Genomic DNA, 18,742 nt, shown 5'->3' on the forward strand with positions numbered 1-18,742 from the left:
CGCTGTCTCGTATACAGGGTTATTGTTCCCATCTTTCTAAATTCCGTATATATGCGTTAATATACTGTATTGGTGTTTTTCTTTCTGGCTTACTTCACTCTGTATAATAGGTTCCAGTTTCATCCACCTCATTAGAACTGAATAAGAATGATTTCATGAGTGAAGTAAAAATCTTTCAGAAATATAAAAAGCTGAAAAAATGAAGTACATAGTGAGTAAATCTAAATGAATAGTGATAAAATAATATAATAATTATCATCATTTTAATAAGGTCTTAAAAATTTAAGAATATATAGAATGTTTAAAGTATGGCAATAACATTATAGTATAGCAGAGAGTAAAATATGCTAAAATGTGTTACTGAGTGAGTGAAAGGGAAAATACAATGAAAAAAATCAATTTAAAATTATTTATAAAACAGGGCAAAAAAGAAACAGCATAGGCGGAGGAAAAAAGCACAAAATAAAACAGTAGATTTAAAAATGAATTGCACTAAATGTAAATGGGCTAAATAGTCCAGTTTAAAAAGATATTTTGAAACTGAATTAATGAAATCCAACTCTCTACTGTTTAAAAGATGCACATCTAAATCATAAGGATTCAGAAAGGGTAAAAGTGAAAGAATAGTAAAAGATAGCCCATGGAAAGGAAGGCTAGTTTCTCCTGATTAATATCAGACAACGTGACACTAAGGCAAAGATTACTACCAGAGTTACTTCATAATAATAACATTGCAAATCACAGGGAAGATGTAGCAATTTAAATTAGTACATACCTAATAATATGGTGGTAGTGGTTTAGTTGCTCAATCCTGACTGATTCTTGGGACCCCATGAACTGTAACCCACCAGGCTCCTCTGTCCATGGAATTTCATATAGCCTCAATATATATGAAACAAAATTGACAGAACTACATGGAGCAATAGATGAATTCAGTCAGAGTACTAAATTGCAGGAATTGACAGAATACAAGTATACTAAAAATCATTAAGAATACAGAGCACTTGAATGTGATTGACAGTTCACACCTAATGAACTTGTATATAGAACATTATGTTCCCAAAGTGCACTTTATGTATTCTTTTATGTATCCAAGCAACATTTACAAATATTGATTATGTACTGGATGATAAAGCTCAACTCAATAAATTTCAAAGAATTAGATTATATGGGATATACTCTCTAACCACAGTGCAATAAGGTAGAAATCAATAACAACAGGTAAATAAAAAATTCTGTTAGAATTCCTTGTTTCTCCAATAAGCCATGCTAATTTCTCCCTCCGCTTAGAACTTTTTTCTTGTCATTTTCCCCTACCTTAGCTCCTCTTAGCCTTCAGTCTCAGCGAACATTTCATCGCCTCAGAGAGGTATTCCCTGGTCAACCCAAAGTATTCAATAGTATTCCCTAACCAAATCCAAAATAGCTGACTAGTTATTTAGTGCCTGATTCTTGTTTGTTTGTTTTTTTTTTTTTTACTTAGTGTTAGCCTTCAATTATTGCACATTTGCCTAATTAGTTGTTCTCGAATCCTCCTCTATATTGCATGTTTTGTGAGGGCAAAGTCTGTATCTTTTGTTCACATCTGTGTTGCTGTGCTGAGCAGTGTCTGGTGTATAGTGGCCACTATTGAGAGGATGAGAATTAATATTTCCATAATGTTCTTAATAAATGGTGGGGAGGAGAAGTGCACCAATACAGATGATAGTATCTTCAAAGGCATGAAAAATTGTGGGAAGTCCTTTCAGTTCTTAATTCCAGAGGCTTTGGGGGAATGTAATCAAACTTTGACATATTATTATGAGAAGTGTTAAGTTTGAGGGTAATTTAATTCTTAATTTCCAGACTTAATGTGTTTAACATTTTAACCTCAATGTTTCATTTAGCATAGCTGTAGAAAATTTTACTTAATTGGCCCCCTAAGGGGGAAAATTGTCTGAAAATAGGAAACAGCGAAATATTTCAACAAATATTTTGTCTCAAAATACAAGTCCAACTGTATTTAATGAGGCTCATCTCCAGTTTCACAGCATGCATAAATTCTCTCTTTCTCTGTCTCCCCCTGGCATCTCCTCCTACTCCTTCTCCGTTTCCCTTGTCCTCCACTTCCATTATTTTTTTTGAAGTTACAAGTAAGTGATTTAGAAGTTAAGAAGCTACTGGAAATAGATCTTTAGGTTTATAATGTTATGCTTAACTATAGCATAAGAGTAAAATAATTTTGGCCAGATTTCCTGTAAGTCACTCTTGTATTATCTAGGATGGAGATGCATGTTAAAAGATCCCTGAATTTATGATTCTCAACACTGGCTGTCCAGTGGAATCAATTGAATGCTTTAAAAATACTGATGTCCAGGCCCCTCCTCAAGAGACTGTGATTTAGTTGGCCTGAGTGTCACACACTGGTATTTTCGACAATCTCCCTAATTGATTCTTACGTACAAGCAGGGTTGATAATCAGTGATCTACAACTTCATGTCCCAAAGTGTGATCACTAGACTGGAAGCATCAGTATCACTGAGGAGCTGGTGAGACATGCCAAATCGTAGCCCCATTCCAGATCTACCTAATCAGGATCTTCATTTATATAAGATCTCTAGGTGATTTGAGAAGGACTCATCTGTGATTTTCATTGGTGCTATAAAAAAAAAGTTAAATATCAATGGCACTTGAGGCTAAGCCTATGTACTTATGCTGCCATAACAGCATAAGTTAGATTTGCATATTAACCAAGAAGTAGATTTTTTCCTCAGACCTGTTTATGGCAACTGTATTTGTACGGTAAGTCTAATATTATGGAAATACTATAAATACATCATATACATGCATAATATGCAAATCAATGAAATATGAATGTGAAACAAATACATTTTCTTTTAATAAAAATTGAGTGTTTTGGAAAAAGATGGTAAACTCAAACTGCTAAAAAATATACTCTTGAATTACATATCAGTAAGACAGCTGTAAAATACAAAAGAAAACATAAGAATAATCCCTCTTCAGATTGCTTTATGAGTATCTATCTTGTTACCCTTAAAGCAATCAAAAACTTAGAAATTGTAGGCAACACATTATAAATTTTATTTTATATAATCTAGATTACAATGAAGCATAATCAACAAATCTATACTGAAGAAAAGTGTTCTACTTCAAAACACTGAATGCATAAGGGTGTGTTTTTAGTTAAAATGTTCAAGGTACTTATTTATTGTGGTCTCTGATTTCTCACTTTAACTGATTTGTTTTTTAAACAATGGACCAAATATCTATCCAGATAACATGGAATAAATGGTTTTCTACTGAATATCTATGTGACTGTCTCTCTTTGAATGTTAATTGTATTTTTCTCTTTTTCTAGTTCTTTTTCCTCTGCAGAGTAAAGTAGTTTTCAAGCTTAGCTATATATGTGGACAGCTTTAAAAAATAAAGAAGCCCAGGTCCTACCTTCTGAGATTCTTATTACTATGCAGCTGGGTGTAGAGCTTTAAATGTTCTTCATGTGATTTTAATATGTATCTAGTTGAGAACTGTTGGCCCAGTAGATTTGGACCATATAAATTGGTTATAATCAATTGTTCATAAATCAATTCCAGCTTACAGATCCAGGTCCTCAGTATATTATTATGATTATTATTCTCTTCTGGTCTCTGACTCTATCATGAGTACTCTTTCTCTGATATAAATCACATTAAAGCGATTTTCCTGCAGTGGTCATTTTCAAATGTTCCTCCTCTGGAAACCATTTTCAATTTCACTCTCAAAAGATGCTTTTATTCCTCTGAGTTGTGTGAAGTTCCTTGTGTGCATGCTGCCTGTTTTGCATGCGAGGCTGAATGCTTCTTGAAGGCAGGAAGGCACCGTCAAAGGACAGCACCTGGCAGACATGAGGCTATCATAAATGCATCTTATTTCCAGGTGTTGCCACCTTGCTGCAAGCTTTTATGAAATTATTTTGCTTCTCCTGTTTAACCTGTTGTTGCTTTCTGCTTTCCTTCCTCCTGCTCCATCTCACTTTATAATTTTTCTGATCCCTGCTGCTCTCTCTCCTTTCTCCTCCCTCCTCATCGTGGTGGCCCTCTGTATATCTTATTCTACACAGATCCAGCTCCCCTTAACCTTCTGCTTCTTCTCTTCCTTTGGCTCATATGCTCTGTATAATAGAACGTGTTATTAATATACCCCTCAAGAAACAGCATTTGAAATATGTCCTTCCAAGAGAACTATCCTCCCAACTCCCCACCATTCTTTCTTGTTTTGCTAGTACATATAGGCCTTAAAACTGCACGGTCACTCAGGGTGTTTGCTTGTGATCCTTTGGTGAGCTCTAGTGTGTGGTTTATAATGAAAAGAATCGTGCTTTACAATTCACAAAGTATTCAGTATCTTTGTCCATATAATAATGAAACAATATATGCTAAAAGATGCAGGTCATTTTGGAAGTATGTTCTTCAAAGTTAAACTAAAGATTAAGTGTTTAAATTTTGACTGAGGTCACTGGATTCTTAGTGGTAAGAAAAGATACCCAGAAGTATTTTCAGATGAATTCTAGTCCTGGCTTTGAAACTGGAAGATTCAAATACGAACTTTTCCTTATTGTATTATGTATTATGTTTTCTTTGTAAAACCTGTCACCTCGTGTATGTTCATGTTGTCACGTTAATAGTATTCATGTATTAACATGAATATGTTTTTCTCCAAATCTTTATCTTCATTCATTAAACTTATTTTTGTTGTCTCTAGGAGAGTAAGTGAATTGATTACATTGTCTTTTTAAAAAGAATCCATTCTATGGTATATAAAGTAGGATCAGGGATGAAAAGGTAGCTAAATGAAAAGAATTTCAGGGTTTATCATAGTTACAATTGTGCAGAATTAAATTAAGGACAAAGGTACTGAATTCTTCTTTCCAGCCATAGGCTTGGCGTTTTATTGCTATGATCTTCTAAATATCCAGTTCTTGCTTTCCCAGTATCTGGCCTTTTAATCCAAAGGTTGGTCTGGTTAGGGTGTTAGAATTTTTGCTTCTGTTCTATTATGGAAGTTATTTCTATCCTCCTTTGTCTCTTCACTCCTCACTACTGCTAGATTTGTGGTGTTTCAGGGCCTGTTCTCTTTTTGGAAGAATTGGCTACTGAACTAAATTAAGGCCCCCTACGAAAAGTACTCTTTGGTCCTGTAGAAGCCCAAGGACAGGAAATATATAGGCTAAGAAAAGAGGTTGGCATATCCACTCTCATGCTCTCATTTCCTAAACTCTAATATTAGTTTTGCAAACAACTGAATTCCCAAACAATTAATGAGATTTAGTTAAAGGAAGCAATCATGTATAATTAATGAATTTGTAAATTATTTAAACAGTCTGAAATTCTGATCATTTAAGCAGCATTGACTCATAAAATTTGGTTTTATGGAGAGGAAGGAAAAAGTTTTATCATCAAATTATTCAAGTAGACTTGCATCGTGTACGTTGCCTTGTATCATTCATACTGCCTGACAGTGGCCAGCTACTTTTTCAGTAACTGATAGACAAATCTATTCCCATTTCAAGTATTACATCCTTGCTCCAGTGGAACATAAGCTGCCATTTTACGGAAAAGGCAAAATATTTCTGTGAGACCCAATTTATAGAACTTTTACTAGAAGAGGCAAAATTAAAGGATAAGGCCAAATATAAAGGGGCCCATGAAGATCAGAGAGGACCAATTTTCTTGTTTTCAGCCTTTTCATCTAATAGGAAGCTGGAAGAACCACTTACAAAAAAATAAAAACTTTTAGAGTTTATTATCCAAGGCCAGTGCTGGGTGCCAAAGACAAATTAAGACACTGTCAAAACCAATACAATATTGTAAAGTTTAAAAAAAAAAAAAAAAAGACACTGTCTCCCTGTCTCCTGTAGATAAGATAAAAAGTGTACAACTAACTAGAGGAAAGGAAAAATGGATTCAGTGCCATGAAAGATATTTAAACATCATAGAAGAGGGAAAATTAATTTAAAGCACTTAGTGCTCAAAACTTTATTACAACCATATTGTTAAAAACTGACTCCAAGTAAATCCAGATTTCAGAAAAGATTCTAGACTGGATAAATGCAGCATGGCTGATTAGGGTCTTTTAAGAATATTGAAACACTCTCAGATATTTTTGTTTGACTCCACAAAGTCTTAGCCTGTTTCAAGAATCCATTTAGTGTGTATTCTTTTTTTAAAGTTCTAATGAAAATAAAAATATACATAATTACATTTAATGAGATATTTTCTCATCTAACCATTTTGATTTGTATATTGCTAACACATAACTATCATGTTGACTCAAAATAACTGCCATTGTAAATGGGGTTTTTAAGAGCCCTCCCAGAGGATATCCAGATTTCAAAAAACACCATATGAAAGCCATTACTTTATACAGCTATGTCCTTAAGGGACAGCTTAAACAACCTAAAGATCACTGATACCTACTGTTTTCAAAGAGAATTTTAAATCATAAATCCCATTTATCTTTAAGTGAATTATACTGGTTTTCTCCTTGATATCTATAACTTTCAGTTTTGTGTTGTATCATTTTTAAAGATGTTGATACCAATAGGCAAATTTAGAGTAGACTTATGTGTTTTCAATTCAGTAATGAACAGGGAAAGCTAGATATGTAATGAGTGAGGAAATGTTTAGAAGTGAAATATGTCTTTTTGCTTTTATGTTCTAAAATATTGTTAGATAGACTTGGGTAATTTTTTCTACAAAGCTTTGTGGAAGTTGATTTAAATCTCATTAGAGGGATCTACATTTTTTTATCTTTGCATTAATGACTAATAAATCATGATTTTAATGTGTAATGTATGACCGAGTTTTACTGGCTTCTTTCACTTATCCATTTCTCAATCTGTTCTATAAATTCCTTTTCACTTTTTTTACAACTGATGACTTTCAAATTTGAATCTGTAGCATTTTGTCTTCCTATTTCTTATTTATTGTTAAAATGGGGGTAGTGAAGTGAAAATAATTCACATTAACTGCTTTTGCAGATATTCTCTTAAATATGGTGCTAAAACTGTGTAATTAGTGACACTTAATATAGCCTTGGTAAAACATATATATCAAATGTTATAGCATCCTATTGAATTTAAAGTTCTAATTACTTTTCCTACCTATGGCTGAATAGGCTGTTAATTGGACAGCTCTCAGTGACATAATTCACATGATGTGAATGTACCCCCTCATACCAGCATATACCAGAGTTATAGTAAATACACAGTTGACATTGGTTAATATTAATAATAATACTACTAATAAGAGTAGCTGCAGTGGTCTGGGTTAGTCTAACTTCAAGGGGGGCTCACTTCTTTGTCTGAAGAGTGTATGAATGAATGAATACCCACCCCCTAGAAACCTTGTATCTTGAAATATGTACATGTAATACACTCAGTAAATCGCTTAGATTAGATCTTTGAAGTTCACTTCAGTTCAGTCACTCAGTCATGTCCAACTCTTTGCTACATGATGGACTGCAGCACCCTGACCCACAGAGCTTGTTCAAATTCATGTCCATCGAGTCGGTGATGCCATCCTACCATCTCATCCTCTGTCACCCCCTTCTCCTGCCTTTAGTCTCTCCCAGTGTCAGGGTCTTTTCGAATGAGTCAGTTCTTTGCAGCAGGTGGCCAAAATATAGGAGTTCCTGCTTCAGCATAATCCTTCCAATGAATATTCAGGACTGATTTCCTTTAGGATTGACTGGTTTGGTCTCTTTGCAGTCCAGGGGACTCTCAAGAATCTTCTCCAACACCACAGTTCAAAAGCATCAATTCTTTGGCACTCAGCTTTCTTTGTAGTCCAACTCTCACATCCATGCATGACTACTGGAAAAACCATAGCTTTGACTAGACGGACCTTTGTCAGCAAAGTTATGTCTCTGCTTTTTAATATGCTATCTATGTTAGTCATAGCTTTTCTTCCAAAGAGCAAGCATCTTTTAATTTCAAGGCTGTAGGTACCATCTGCAATGATTTTCGAGCCCAGGAAAATAAAGTCTGTGACTGTTTCCATTGTTTCACCATCTATTTGCCATGAAGTGATGGGACCAGATGCCATGATCTTTTTGAATTTTGAGCATTACTTTGCTAGCATGTGAGATGAGTGCAATTGTGCAGTACTTGGAACTGGTGATGGACAGGGAGGCCTGGCGATTCATGGGGACACAGAGTCAGACATGACTGAGCGATTGAACTGAACTGAACTGAACTGAAACATTCTTTGGCATTGCCTTTCTTTGGAATTGGAATGAAAACGGACCTTTTCCAGTCCTGTGACCACTGCTAAATTTTCAAATTTGCTGGTGTATTGAGCTCAGCACTTTCACAGCATCATCTTTCAGGGTTTGAAATATCTCAGCTGGAATTCCATAACCTCCACTAGCTTTGTTCATAGTGATGCTTCCTAAGGGCCACTTGACTTCACAGTCTAGGTTGTCTGGCTCTAGGTAAGTGATCACAACATCATTGTTATCTGGGTCATTAAGATCTTTTTTGTACAGTTCTTCTGTGTATTCTTGCCACCTCTTCTTAATATCTTCTGCTTCTGTTAGGTCCATACCGTTTCTGTCCTTTATTGTGCCCATCTTTGCATGCAGTGTTCTCCTGGTATCTCTAATTTTCTTGAAGAGATCTCTAGTCTTTCCCAATGTATTGTTTTCCTCTACTTTTTTTTTTTTTTTGCATTGATCACTTAGGAAGGCTTTCTTATCTCTTCTTGATATTCTTTGGAACCCTGCATTCAGATGGGTATATCTTTCCTTTTCTTCTCTGCCTTTCAATTCTCTTCTTTTCACAGCTATTTGTAAGGCCTCCTCAGACAGCCATTTTGCCTTTTTGCATTTCTTTTTCTTGGGGATGATTTTGATCACTGCTGCCTACACAATGTTATGAACCTCTTTCCACAGTTCTTCAGGCACTCTATCAGATCTAATGCTCAAAATTCTCCAAGTAAGGCTTCAACAGTACGTGATCTGAGAACTTCTAGATGTTCAAGCTGGATTTAGAAAAGGCAGAGGGACCAGAGATCAAATTGCCAACATCTGTTGGATCATCGAAAAAGCAAGAGTTCCAAAAAAATCTACTTCTGCTTCATTGACTACATCAAAGCCTTTGTGTGGATCACAAAAATCTGTGCAAAATTCTGAAAAAGATGGGAATACCAGACCACCTTACCTGCCTCCTGAGAAATCTGTATGCAGGTCAAGAAGCAAGTTAGAATGGGACATGGAACAACTGATTGGTTTCAAATTGGGCAAGGAGTACATCAATGCTCTATATTGTCACCCTGCTTACTTAACACATATGCAGAGTACATCCTGCAAAATACTAGGATGGATGAAGCACAAGCTGGAATCAAGATTGCCAGGAGATATGTCAATAACCTCCAATATGCAGATGACATCACCCTTATGGCAGAAAGCCAAGAACTGAAGAGCCCCTTGATGAAAGTGAAAGAGGAGAGTAAAAAAGCTGGCTTAACACTCAGCATTCAAAAATTCAAAATCATGGCATGCAGTCCCATTACTTCATGGTAAATAGATGGGGAAGCCATTTAAACAGTGACACCCTTTATTTTCTTGGGCTCCAAATTCATTGCAGATGGTGACTGCAGCCATGGAATTTGAAGACACTTGCTCCTTCGAAGAAAAGGTTCATAGACAGTATATTAAAAAGCAGAGACATAACTTTGCAGTCAAAGATCCGTCTAGTCAAAGCTATGGTTATTCCAGTAGTCATGTATGGATGTGAGAGTTGGACCATAAAGAAAGCTGAGCACTGAAGAATTTGTGCTTTTGAACTGTGGTGTTGGAGAAAACTCTTGAGAGTCCCTTGGTCAGCGAAGGAGGTCAAACCAGTCAATCCTAAAGGAAATCAGTCTTGAATATTCATTGAAAGGACTGATACTGCAGCTGAAACTCCAATACTTGGTCGTTGATGCAAAGAACTGGCTTATTAAAAAGACTCTGATGCTGAGAAATACTGAAGGCAAGAGGAGAAGGGAAAGACAGAGGATGAGATGGTGGGATGGTATCACAGACTCTGATGGACATGAGTTTGAGCAATCTCTGGGAGTTGATGATGGACAGGGAAGCCTGGCATGCTGCAGTCCATGGGTTTGCAAAGAGTGGACACAACTGAGCAACTGAACTGAACTGAAATTGAAGGAAGTAGAGAAAACACTAGGGCATTCAGATCTTTGAAAATTCAGTCTAATTAGCAGAATTCTACTGTATAATGATAAATGATTTGGACATATGAATCCAGAGTTATGTCATAAGAAACTTAATGCTTAGTACACACACACACACATACACACACACACACACACACACACACACATGCACATCTCATATCTAGGAAAGAAATGAAGCCTCTGACTATGAACATGTGAAGGCAATTATATTAAAGAAGAAACCAATACAGCAAAATGATTATTCCTTGGTTGGTTTGTTGAGGAAGTGATTTACTTTACATGCTGCTGGGAATGGGTAAGAAGAGAGGTGCAGTTCAGTTGGGGAATTCTAGAGACTTTCTTGCAGTCAGTGTGGTAGCCAGTGATCATTCTTCCTTATAAGGTTTTGTCCCTGACACCTGCTAGGACTGGCCTTGGTTAAAATTGGAGCATGAACCTGATCTGCTTCCTTTCCTCTCCTTGCCTATGGATCTCATTTTGATAAACTGTCTGGATTTTTCTTTAAAATAGATCTGTATTTTTCTTAATGTCTCAATTTTCTCTCTTCAAATTTTATTTGTACTGGGTTCCACTGTCTCATGCTTGTCCAAGCAGCCTATCTTTGTAAACTGTTTCTCTTCATGGTCTAAACTGCATTTCTGTGATAGCCACCAGTGTTGGGGGCTGGTGATTTCTTCCTGGGAAACCCTTGCTCTCAGTTCTGTCTGTCTCCTTCTCTGCTCTACTCTGTGTCCTATAAGCTAGACTTCTGCAGACTACAATACTGTGGTCTTGCCAGCAGGAAACTGGAAGGCCAGAGGAGAGAGTATGTTGTGTTTGTTCTCTACACCTTCTCTGCACCAGGCTCGATTTCTGGTGGTACCTGTGTCTTTGATGATTTCAGCTCCCACTGAACTGCATCTCACTTCATAACTCTGGCCACCCTTGTGTCTCAGTAGAACCATTTCCTCTGCTTTTTCCTTAGCCCTAGGACGATGCTGACTAGTCGCTATTGCCAGAGTTTGGAAACTTCTACAACCATTATTTGTTTGCTCAGCCCTGATCCAGTTATCCCTTCCCATTTCATCAATGAATCTCCTGTATTTTACATCTCAGTCATGAATGTCTCAATTATAGCACTTGAGTTCGGTTTTCATTATAGTTATTTGTGTACACATCTGTCTTCTCTACTCAGCATTAGGGTGTGAATCGTGTCTCTTTCATCTTTGAGTCCTAGTACCTAGCAGACTACCTGGCATGTTAATAGGAGATCAGTACATGCTTGTTATATGTATTAATAAATTAATATGACTTTTACTTCTGCAGTGTACTCCTATTGCCCAGAGCTATCCTAATTGTACTTTGCGAATTCCTTGTAGTATTTTTAGGAATGATTAGGAATATATATATTTCTGAGTGTCTTAACATTTACTGCTAAAGAGCCTAAGGAAGGCATATCCTGATGACATTACTAGAATTTGAAGTAAACCTTAGAATTATGGAGAATCACAACAGTTGATCAAAAATCACTCACTTTGGATTCTCTCTAAGCTAAGCTCCTCTTGTTTGTGCTCATTGCTTGAAACAGAATGAAGCAATTGTGGTCTCATTCGTTTTGTTCTTCTCCCTCAGCCAAGCTCCATTTGGTGCCCTATTGTCTCACAAGTTGCCTGTTTGAGTCTTTTGAATTAAGAGTTTAGAACAGAAGGTCCATCTGCTCTGCATGAATATTAAATTATAATAAAACTTTGTGTAAGAAGTATTTATCCTTGTATTTTTTACAGCATTTAGTTTTCCTTCTGTTCTAAGAAAAAATTGGAGCATCAGTTTTTGGTGTTTTTTTTTTTCAACATACCCTTGGATTTGAATAGGCTGCAGTTATCAAGTTGTATAATATTGACAGAATAGGCCTAGGGACCTTTGATTGGCAGGTGCTGAAGAAGTAAAATTTTATTTATTCTCCTTTTTGAAAAATATGTAGTAGTTATTGATATAACTGAACACACCATATGCCAGATCTTGTTATTTTGAGGTTATACAATCTCATAAGAGAGAAAAAAAAACCTCTTAAAAATGACACATTGGAGAGGCATGTTTTACAATCAATCAGATTCATTAAGTCAATGCACATGCTATTTTAATTCATAATATGATAGATAGTATGCAACTGATAAATCTGTAGTTTCATTTTGAATATTCATGAATGAGCAAGCTTCAGCCAGCTTTTAAGTAATATAATTTATGCAAGTAAGTGTATTCTCTTTCAGCAAGCTTCAAAACTTTTAAACCAATTTGCCAGTAATGTATATTATGTAGTGAAATTTGTTAATAAGAGCTGAGTAAGGAGATCAGGTGAAGGATGGCATTTTAAAATGTGTATACTTTCCATTATTTAAATGTGCATCTTTTAAACAGTTAATTTTTGAGCAAGGATGAAAGTTGGATTAAATATGAATATTTGAACAACCATATATAAATATATTCAATATTATTAATAGAAGCATGTCTAATTTATTTGTTATAAATTTTATAGGCAAAGTGATACTTTTAAAGATAATGGGATATATAAATTCTGAAGAGGGACTTTATTCTAACTCACACAATGAAATTAAAAGGAAATGTCTACACCCATTTTGTAAAATTCATGTAGTTATAAAGGCTTCCCAGGTAGCATTAGTGGTGAAGAACCTGCCTGCCAGTGCTGCTGCTGCTACTGCTGCTAAGCCGCTTCAGTCGTGTCCGACTCTGTGCAACCCCATAGATGAAAGCCCACCAGGCTCCCCTGTCCCTGGGATTCTCCAGGCAAGAACACTGGAGTGGGTTGCCATTTTCTTCTCCAATGCATGAAAGTGAAAAGTGAAAGGGAAGTCACTCAGTTGTGTCTGACTCTTAGCGACCTCATGGACTGCAGCCTACCAGGCTCCTCTGTCTATGGGATTTTCCAGGCAAGAGTACTGGAGTGGGGTGCCATTGCCTTCTCTGGCCTGCCAGTGCAGGTAGACATAAAGAGTCGTGGGTTCAATCCCTGGGTCAGAAAGATCCCTTGGAGGAGGGAATGCCTACCCACTCCAGTATTCTTGCCTAGAAAATCCCATGGATGAATGAGCGTGGTGGGCTACAGTCCGTGGGGTTGCAGAGTCAGACATGACTGAAGTGACTTAGCATGTAACTGAAAATTGGATTTAGTAAATAGGGTTAACAAATTGCTCGTGTCTTTTTCTTTTTATCAGATGACCACTTCCTCTGGTCTTTTGGAGTAGTTAGCTTGGGTTGATCTAGGTGTCACGAAGTTCCAAAGCATACAATATTAAGGGCCCTTTGAAAGAAAAACAATACAAATTTGTGAAAAAAGTTGGTTCAGAGTCATAGAAGAGTGTCTAAGCTAGAGAAGGAAGCTGGAAGTTAAGCTTAATTAGCATCAGGGTAAATCTGTTTCTATTTAGGTGATGAATCAACATAGGTAGTGCAAAATATTCATTTCAAAACAAGCAAATGGTTTCCATCAAGTAAATGTGTGTATTGTAAATATTTTGAAATTTTCAAAAAATTATTTCATACCTTCTATGCATTTTTTAATTAAAAATATCTTCCTCAAGTCTGAAGTTTTGTTTTGTTTTAATTGTATGTAATTGTAATGCATATAAGGGGGATTCCCTGGTGGCTCAGTGGTAAAGAACCTGTTTGCAGTGCAGGAGATGTGGGTTCAATCCCTGAGTCAGGAAGATCGTCTAGAGAAGGAAATGGCAACCCATTCCAGTATTCGTGCCTGGGAAATCCCATAAACAGAGGAGCCTGGTGGGCTGCAGTCCATGGGGTCACAAAAGAGTCGCACACAACTTAGTGACCAAACAGCAACAACAACAATGGATGCAAGGCAGGATGTGACAGTGGCAGATTAAGACCTTTCAACATCTTAAATAGGGAGCCCTAATCCATGTCTACTTATAAATAACCCCATCCCATAAAACATAAAATAAATATGCATATATGTACTGAAAGTTAAATAGTTTCTTTCTAATTTTCTGTCTTAAAATTTAAAATTCGGCAGTGGTATGTAAAAAAATGAGCTTTTCTCAGAGTTGTGTTGCCCCTGAATCAGTAGCTGCCTTGAGCACCTGCTTAATCTGCCCTTAGGTGCGACATCATCTAGCAGGCAAGTAACTTGCTTAGAGTCTACTTATCAGCACCCCTTTTCCAGATTTTAATTTTGACTTGCCGTTACCTCTCATCCATGATGTACCTTATTTTCCTCTTTGAACTTAATGAGCATGAACGTAACTTGGGCCTACAAGTTACTTATGCTGGATTAAATTTAGGATTATAGTTACTCAAGCACCTTGAAAAATCGTAAGAATGTGAAATATTGAGGCAAAATTATATGAATACCTGTAAGCTATTTTTCATAACAAAACATTAAATATATATATATATATATTTGTATTTTTTATTCCAAAGCCATATGCCAATTTCAAGGACGGACATACTTTGAAGGACAAAGAAATACAGTCTATTCCTCTTCTGGAGTATGTGTTCTCTATGAGTGCAAGGTAAGGAAATTCTTCATGTGTGTTTTAAAATTCTTCCAATTATGTGAACATAGTAAATGTCTCTTTAAAAATCTGACTCCTGTAATACTTTTAAAACTTCTTAGGCAAAGAGAAAATTTAAAAAAATTTAAGGTATTAATTACAGCTCAACTGTACAGAAAATTCTAATTGTTTTTGCAATCATGTAAATTAGTGATTATAAAATAATTTTCCCAATAAATAAAAGCCCTGTTTTGTCAAATCAAATTTTTATGAAGTTGTCTTATGTTTTCTAAATACAAATCACCTCCTTGTTTGCTGTTTTGAAGAAAATGTAGATAAATGTAGACTCAGCCTGTTGTCATTTTAGTTTTGACTCATGTGACAAATATCACTCTGTCCAGTTAAAGACAAAATGCAATTTGCCTAATTAAAATTAGCTATTCTATGGAGACAAGACTAATATTGATCTTAATTTCTTTGGGAGGGATATTTTAATTGATTTGAAGGAAAATGCTTTATAGATGTGCGACCATGGTCTCTTGAAATATGCTTCTGAAGCAAACGTGATTCATTTTAACTCTGCTTCTTGACCTAATTGAAAAAGTAAATATGTTCCATAACACTGTTCACATATACCTTTTGTAAACTATCATCTTATATTCTTTTACCATAATGTTCTATTTCAAGCCCTACTCTCTTTAAAGGAAACTGTCTACATATAAGATTTCTGCTTTAGGGTTCATTTATATTTGACCACTAATTTTCTTCTTAAATGCCTCTTGTACTTGGTTTCAGGGGATGATTTAGTATGTATAGATTATATAGAAAATTAAGATAAGTTATTTACTCTGCTGCAATACACTGTGAGAATTCATTTGATTAAATGTTGGTGAAAGGAAAGTCCTCAGAATCTTTCCAAGATAAACTGAATCTGAAAAAAGCCAGCAATATACCTCAAGCATCTTAAATTGGAAGACTATGGGGATAAGCATGGAGACATAAAACAGCAAAACTGTGACAGATTTGATATCCAGAATGTGAAAGCTCTGATTTGTCCATGTTCATTATAAGGTATTCTGGCTGCTCCTTTTGGCTCTAAACCAGCTCTCTCAGGTTGTAGGTTACCATCTTAAAGATAAGGCAACTGGGGCATGGGCACATTAACACAATTGCTGAAGCTACATTTCAAGTTTGGGTTTTCTCATAAGTGTCTCTTCAAAAATGCTGTTTTGAGAATAGATTTAAGGGACTAGATCTGATAGAGTTCCTGATGAACTATGGACAGAGGTTCCTGACATTGTATAGGAGACAGGGATAAAGACCATCTCCAAGAAAAAGAAATGCAAAAAAGCAAAATGGTTGTCTGAGGAGGCCTTACAAATAACTGTCAAAAAAAGAGAAGCGAAAAGCAAAGGAGAAAAGGAAAGATACACTCATTTGAATGCAGAGTTCCAAAGAATAGCAAGGAGAGATAAGAAAGCCTTCCTCAGTGATCAGTGCAAAGAAATAAAGGAAAGCAATAGAATGGGAAAGGCTAGAGATCTCTTCAAGAAAATTAGAGATACCAAGGGAACATTTCATGCAAAGATGGGCATAATAAAAGACAGAAATGTATGGACCTGACAGAAGCAGAAGATATTATAAAGAGGTGGCAAGATTACACAGAACTATACAAAAAAGATCTTCATGACCCAGATAATCACGATGATGTGATCATCCACTTAGACCAGACATCCTGGAATGTGAAGTCAAGTGGGCCTTAGAAATCATCACTATGAACAAAGCTAGTGGAGGTGATGAAATTCCAGTTGAGCTATCTCAAATCATGAAAGATGATGCTGTGAAAGTGCTGCACTCAATATGCCAGCAAATTTGGAAAACTCAGCAGTGGCCACAGGACTGGAAAAGGTCAGTTTTCATTCCAATCCCAAAGAAAGGCAATGCCCCAAAATGCTCAAAGTACCACACAATTGCACTTATCTCACACGGTGGTAAAGTAATGCTCAAAATTCTCCAAGCCAGGCTTCAACAGAATGTGAACCGTGAGGTTCCAGATGTTCAAGCTGGATTTAGAAAAGGCAGAGGAACCAGAGATCAAATTGCCAACATACATTGGATCATCGAAAAAGCAAGAGAGTACCAGAAAAACATCTATTTCTGCTTTATTGACTACGCCAAAGCCTTTGACTGTGTGGATCACAATAAACTGTTGAAAATTCTGAAAGAGATGGGAATACCAGACCACCTGACCTGCCTCTTGAGAAACCTGTATGCAAGTCAGGAAGCAACATTTAGGACTGGCTGTGGAACAACAGATTGGTTCCAAATAAGAAAAGGAGTATGTCAAGGCTGTATATTGTCACCCTGCTTATTTAACTCATATGCAGAGTACATCATGAGAAACGCTGGGCTGGAGGAATCACAAGCTGGAATCAAGATTGCCAGGAGAAATATCAATAACCTCAGATATGCAGATGACACCACCCTTATGGCAGAAAGTGAAGAAGAACTAAAGAGCTTCTGATGAACATGAAAGAGGAGAGTGAAAAAGTTGGCTTAAAGCTCAACATTCAGAAAACTAAGATCATGGCATCTGGTCCCATCAGTTCAGTTCAGTTCAGTCTCTCAGTCATGTGTGACCCCATGAACCGCAGCATGCCAGGCCTCCCTGTCCATCACCAACTCCTGGAGTCCACCCAAACCCATGTCCATTGAGTCGGTGATGCCATCCAACCATCTCATCCTCTGTCGTCCCCTTCTCCTCCTGCCCTCAATCTTTTCCAACATGGGGGTATTTTCAAATGAGTCAGCTCTTCGCATCAGGTGGCCAAAGTACTGGAGTTTCAGCTTCAACATCAGTTCTTCCAGTGAACACCCAGGACTGATCTTTAGGAATGGACTGGTTGGATCTCCTTGCAGTCCAAGGGACTCTCAAGAGTCTTCTCCAACACCATAGTTCAAAAGCATCAATTCTTTGGCACTCAGCTTTCTTTATAGTTCAACTCTCACATCCATACATGACCACTGGAAAAACCATAGCCTTGACTAGACAGACCTTTGTTGACAAAGTAATGTCTCTGCTTTTGAATATGCTACCTAGGTTGGTCATAACTTTCCTTCCAAGGAGTAAGCGTCTTTTAATTTCATGGCTGCAATCACCATCTGAAGTGATTTTGGAGCCCAGAAAAATCAAGTCAGCCACTGTTTCCACGGTTTCCCCATCTGTTTGCCATGAAGTGATGGGACCGGATGCCATGATCTTACTTTTCTGAATGTTGAGCTTTAAGCCAACTTTTTCACTCTCCTCTTTCACTTTCATCTAGAGGCTCATTAGTTCTTCACTTTCTGCCATAAGGGTGGTGTCATCTGGTCCCATCACTTCATGGCTAGTATTTGGGGAAACAACAGAAACAGTGGCAGACTTTATTTTTGGGGGCCCTTTGGAGAAGGAAATGGCAACCCACTCCAGTGTTCTTGCCTGGAGAATCCCATGGATGGAGAAGCTTGGTAGGCTTCATTCCATGGGGTCGCACAGAGTCGGACACGACTGAAGCGACTTAGCAGTAGCAGCAAAATCTCTGCAGATGGTGATTGCAGCCATGAAATTAAAAGACACTCCTTGGAAGAAAAGTTATGACCAACCTAGAGAGCATATTTAAAAGCAGAGGCATTACTTTGCCAAGAAAAGTCCGTCTAGTCAAGGCTATGGTTTTTCCAGTGGTCATGTGTGGATGTGAGAGTTGAACTATAAGGAAAGCTGAGCTGAAGAATTGATGCTTTTGAACTGTGGTGTTGGAGAAGACTCTTGAGAGTCCCTTGGACTGCAAGGAGATCCAACCAGTCCATCTTAAAGGAAATCAGTCCTGAATATTCCAATGAATATTCATTGGAAGGACTGATGTTGAAGCTGAAACTCCAATACTTTGGCCACCTGATGTGAAGAATTGACTCATTTGAAATGACCCTGATGCTGGGAAAGATTGAAGGCGGGAGGAGAAGGGGATGACAGAGGAT

The 18,742-nt window shown here is 37.0% G+C and overlaps 1 protein-coding gene across 4 annotated transcripts in view; it reads left to right on the forward strand.

The window, feature by feature from the left end:
• NELL2 (neural EGFL like 2) overlaps positions 1 to 18,742 on the forward strand; it is a 464,213-nt gene that overhangs the window by 222,112 nt on the left and 223,359 nt on the right. For all 4 annotated transcript variants that reach the window (XM_024991811.2, XM_059886477.1, XM_005206382.5 and 1 more), the window contains one exon: positions 14,655 to 14,746. In XM_024991811.2, coding sequence (XP_024847579.1) covers positions 14,655 to 14,746 — 92 coding nt within the window. The remainder of the gene's footprint in view (positions 1 to 14,654; positions 14,747 to 18,742) is intronic.

The sequence above is a fragment of the Bos taurus genome, chromosome 5 (assembly GCF_002263795.3).
Source record: "Bos taurus isolate L1 Dominette 01449 registration number 42190680 breed Hereford chromosome 5, ARS-UCD2.0, whole genome shotgun sequence".
NCBI classification, from domain to species: Eukaryota; Metazoa; Chordata; class Mammalia; order Artiodactyla; family Bovidae; genus Bos; species Bos taurus.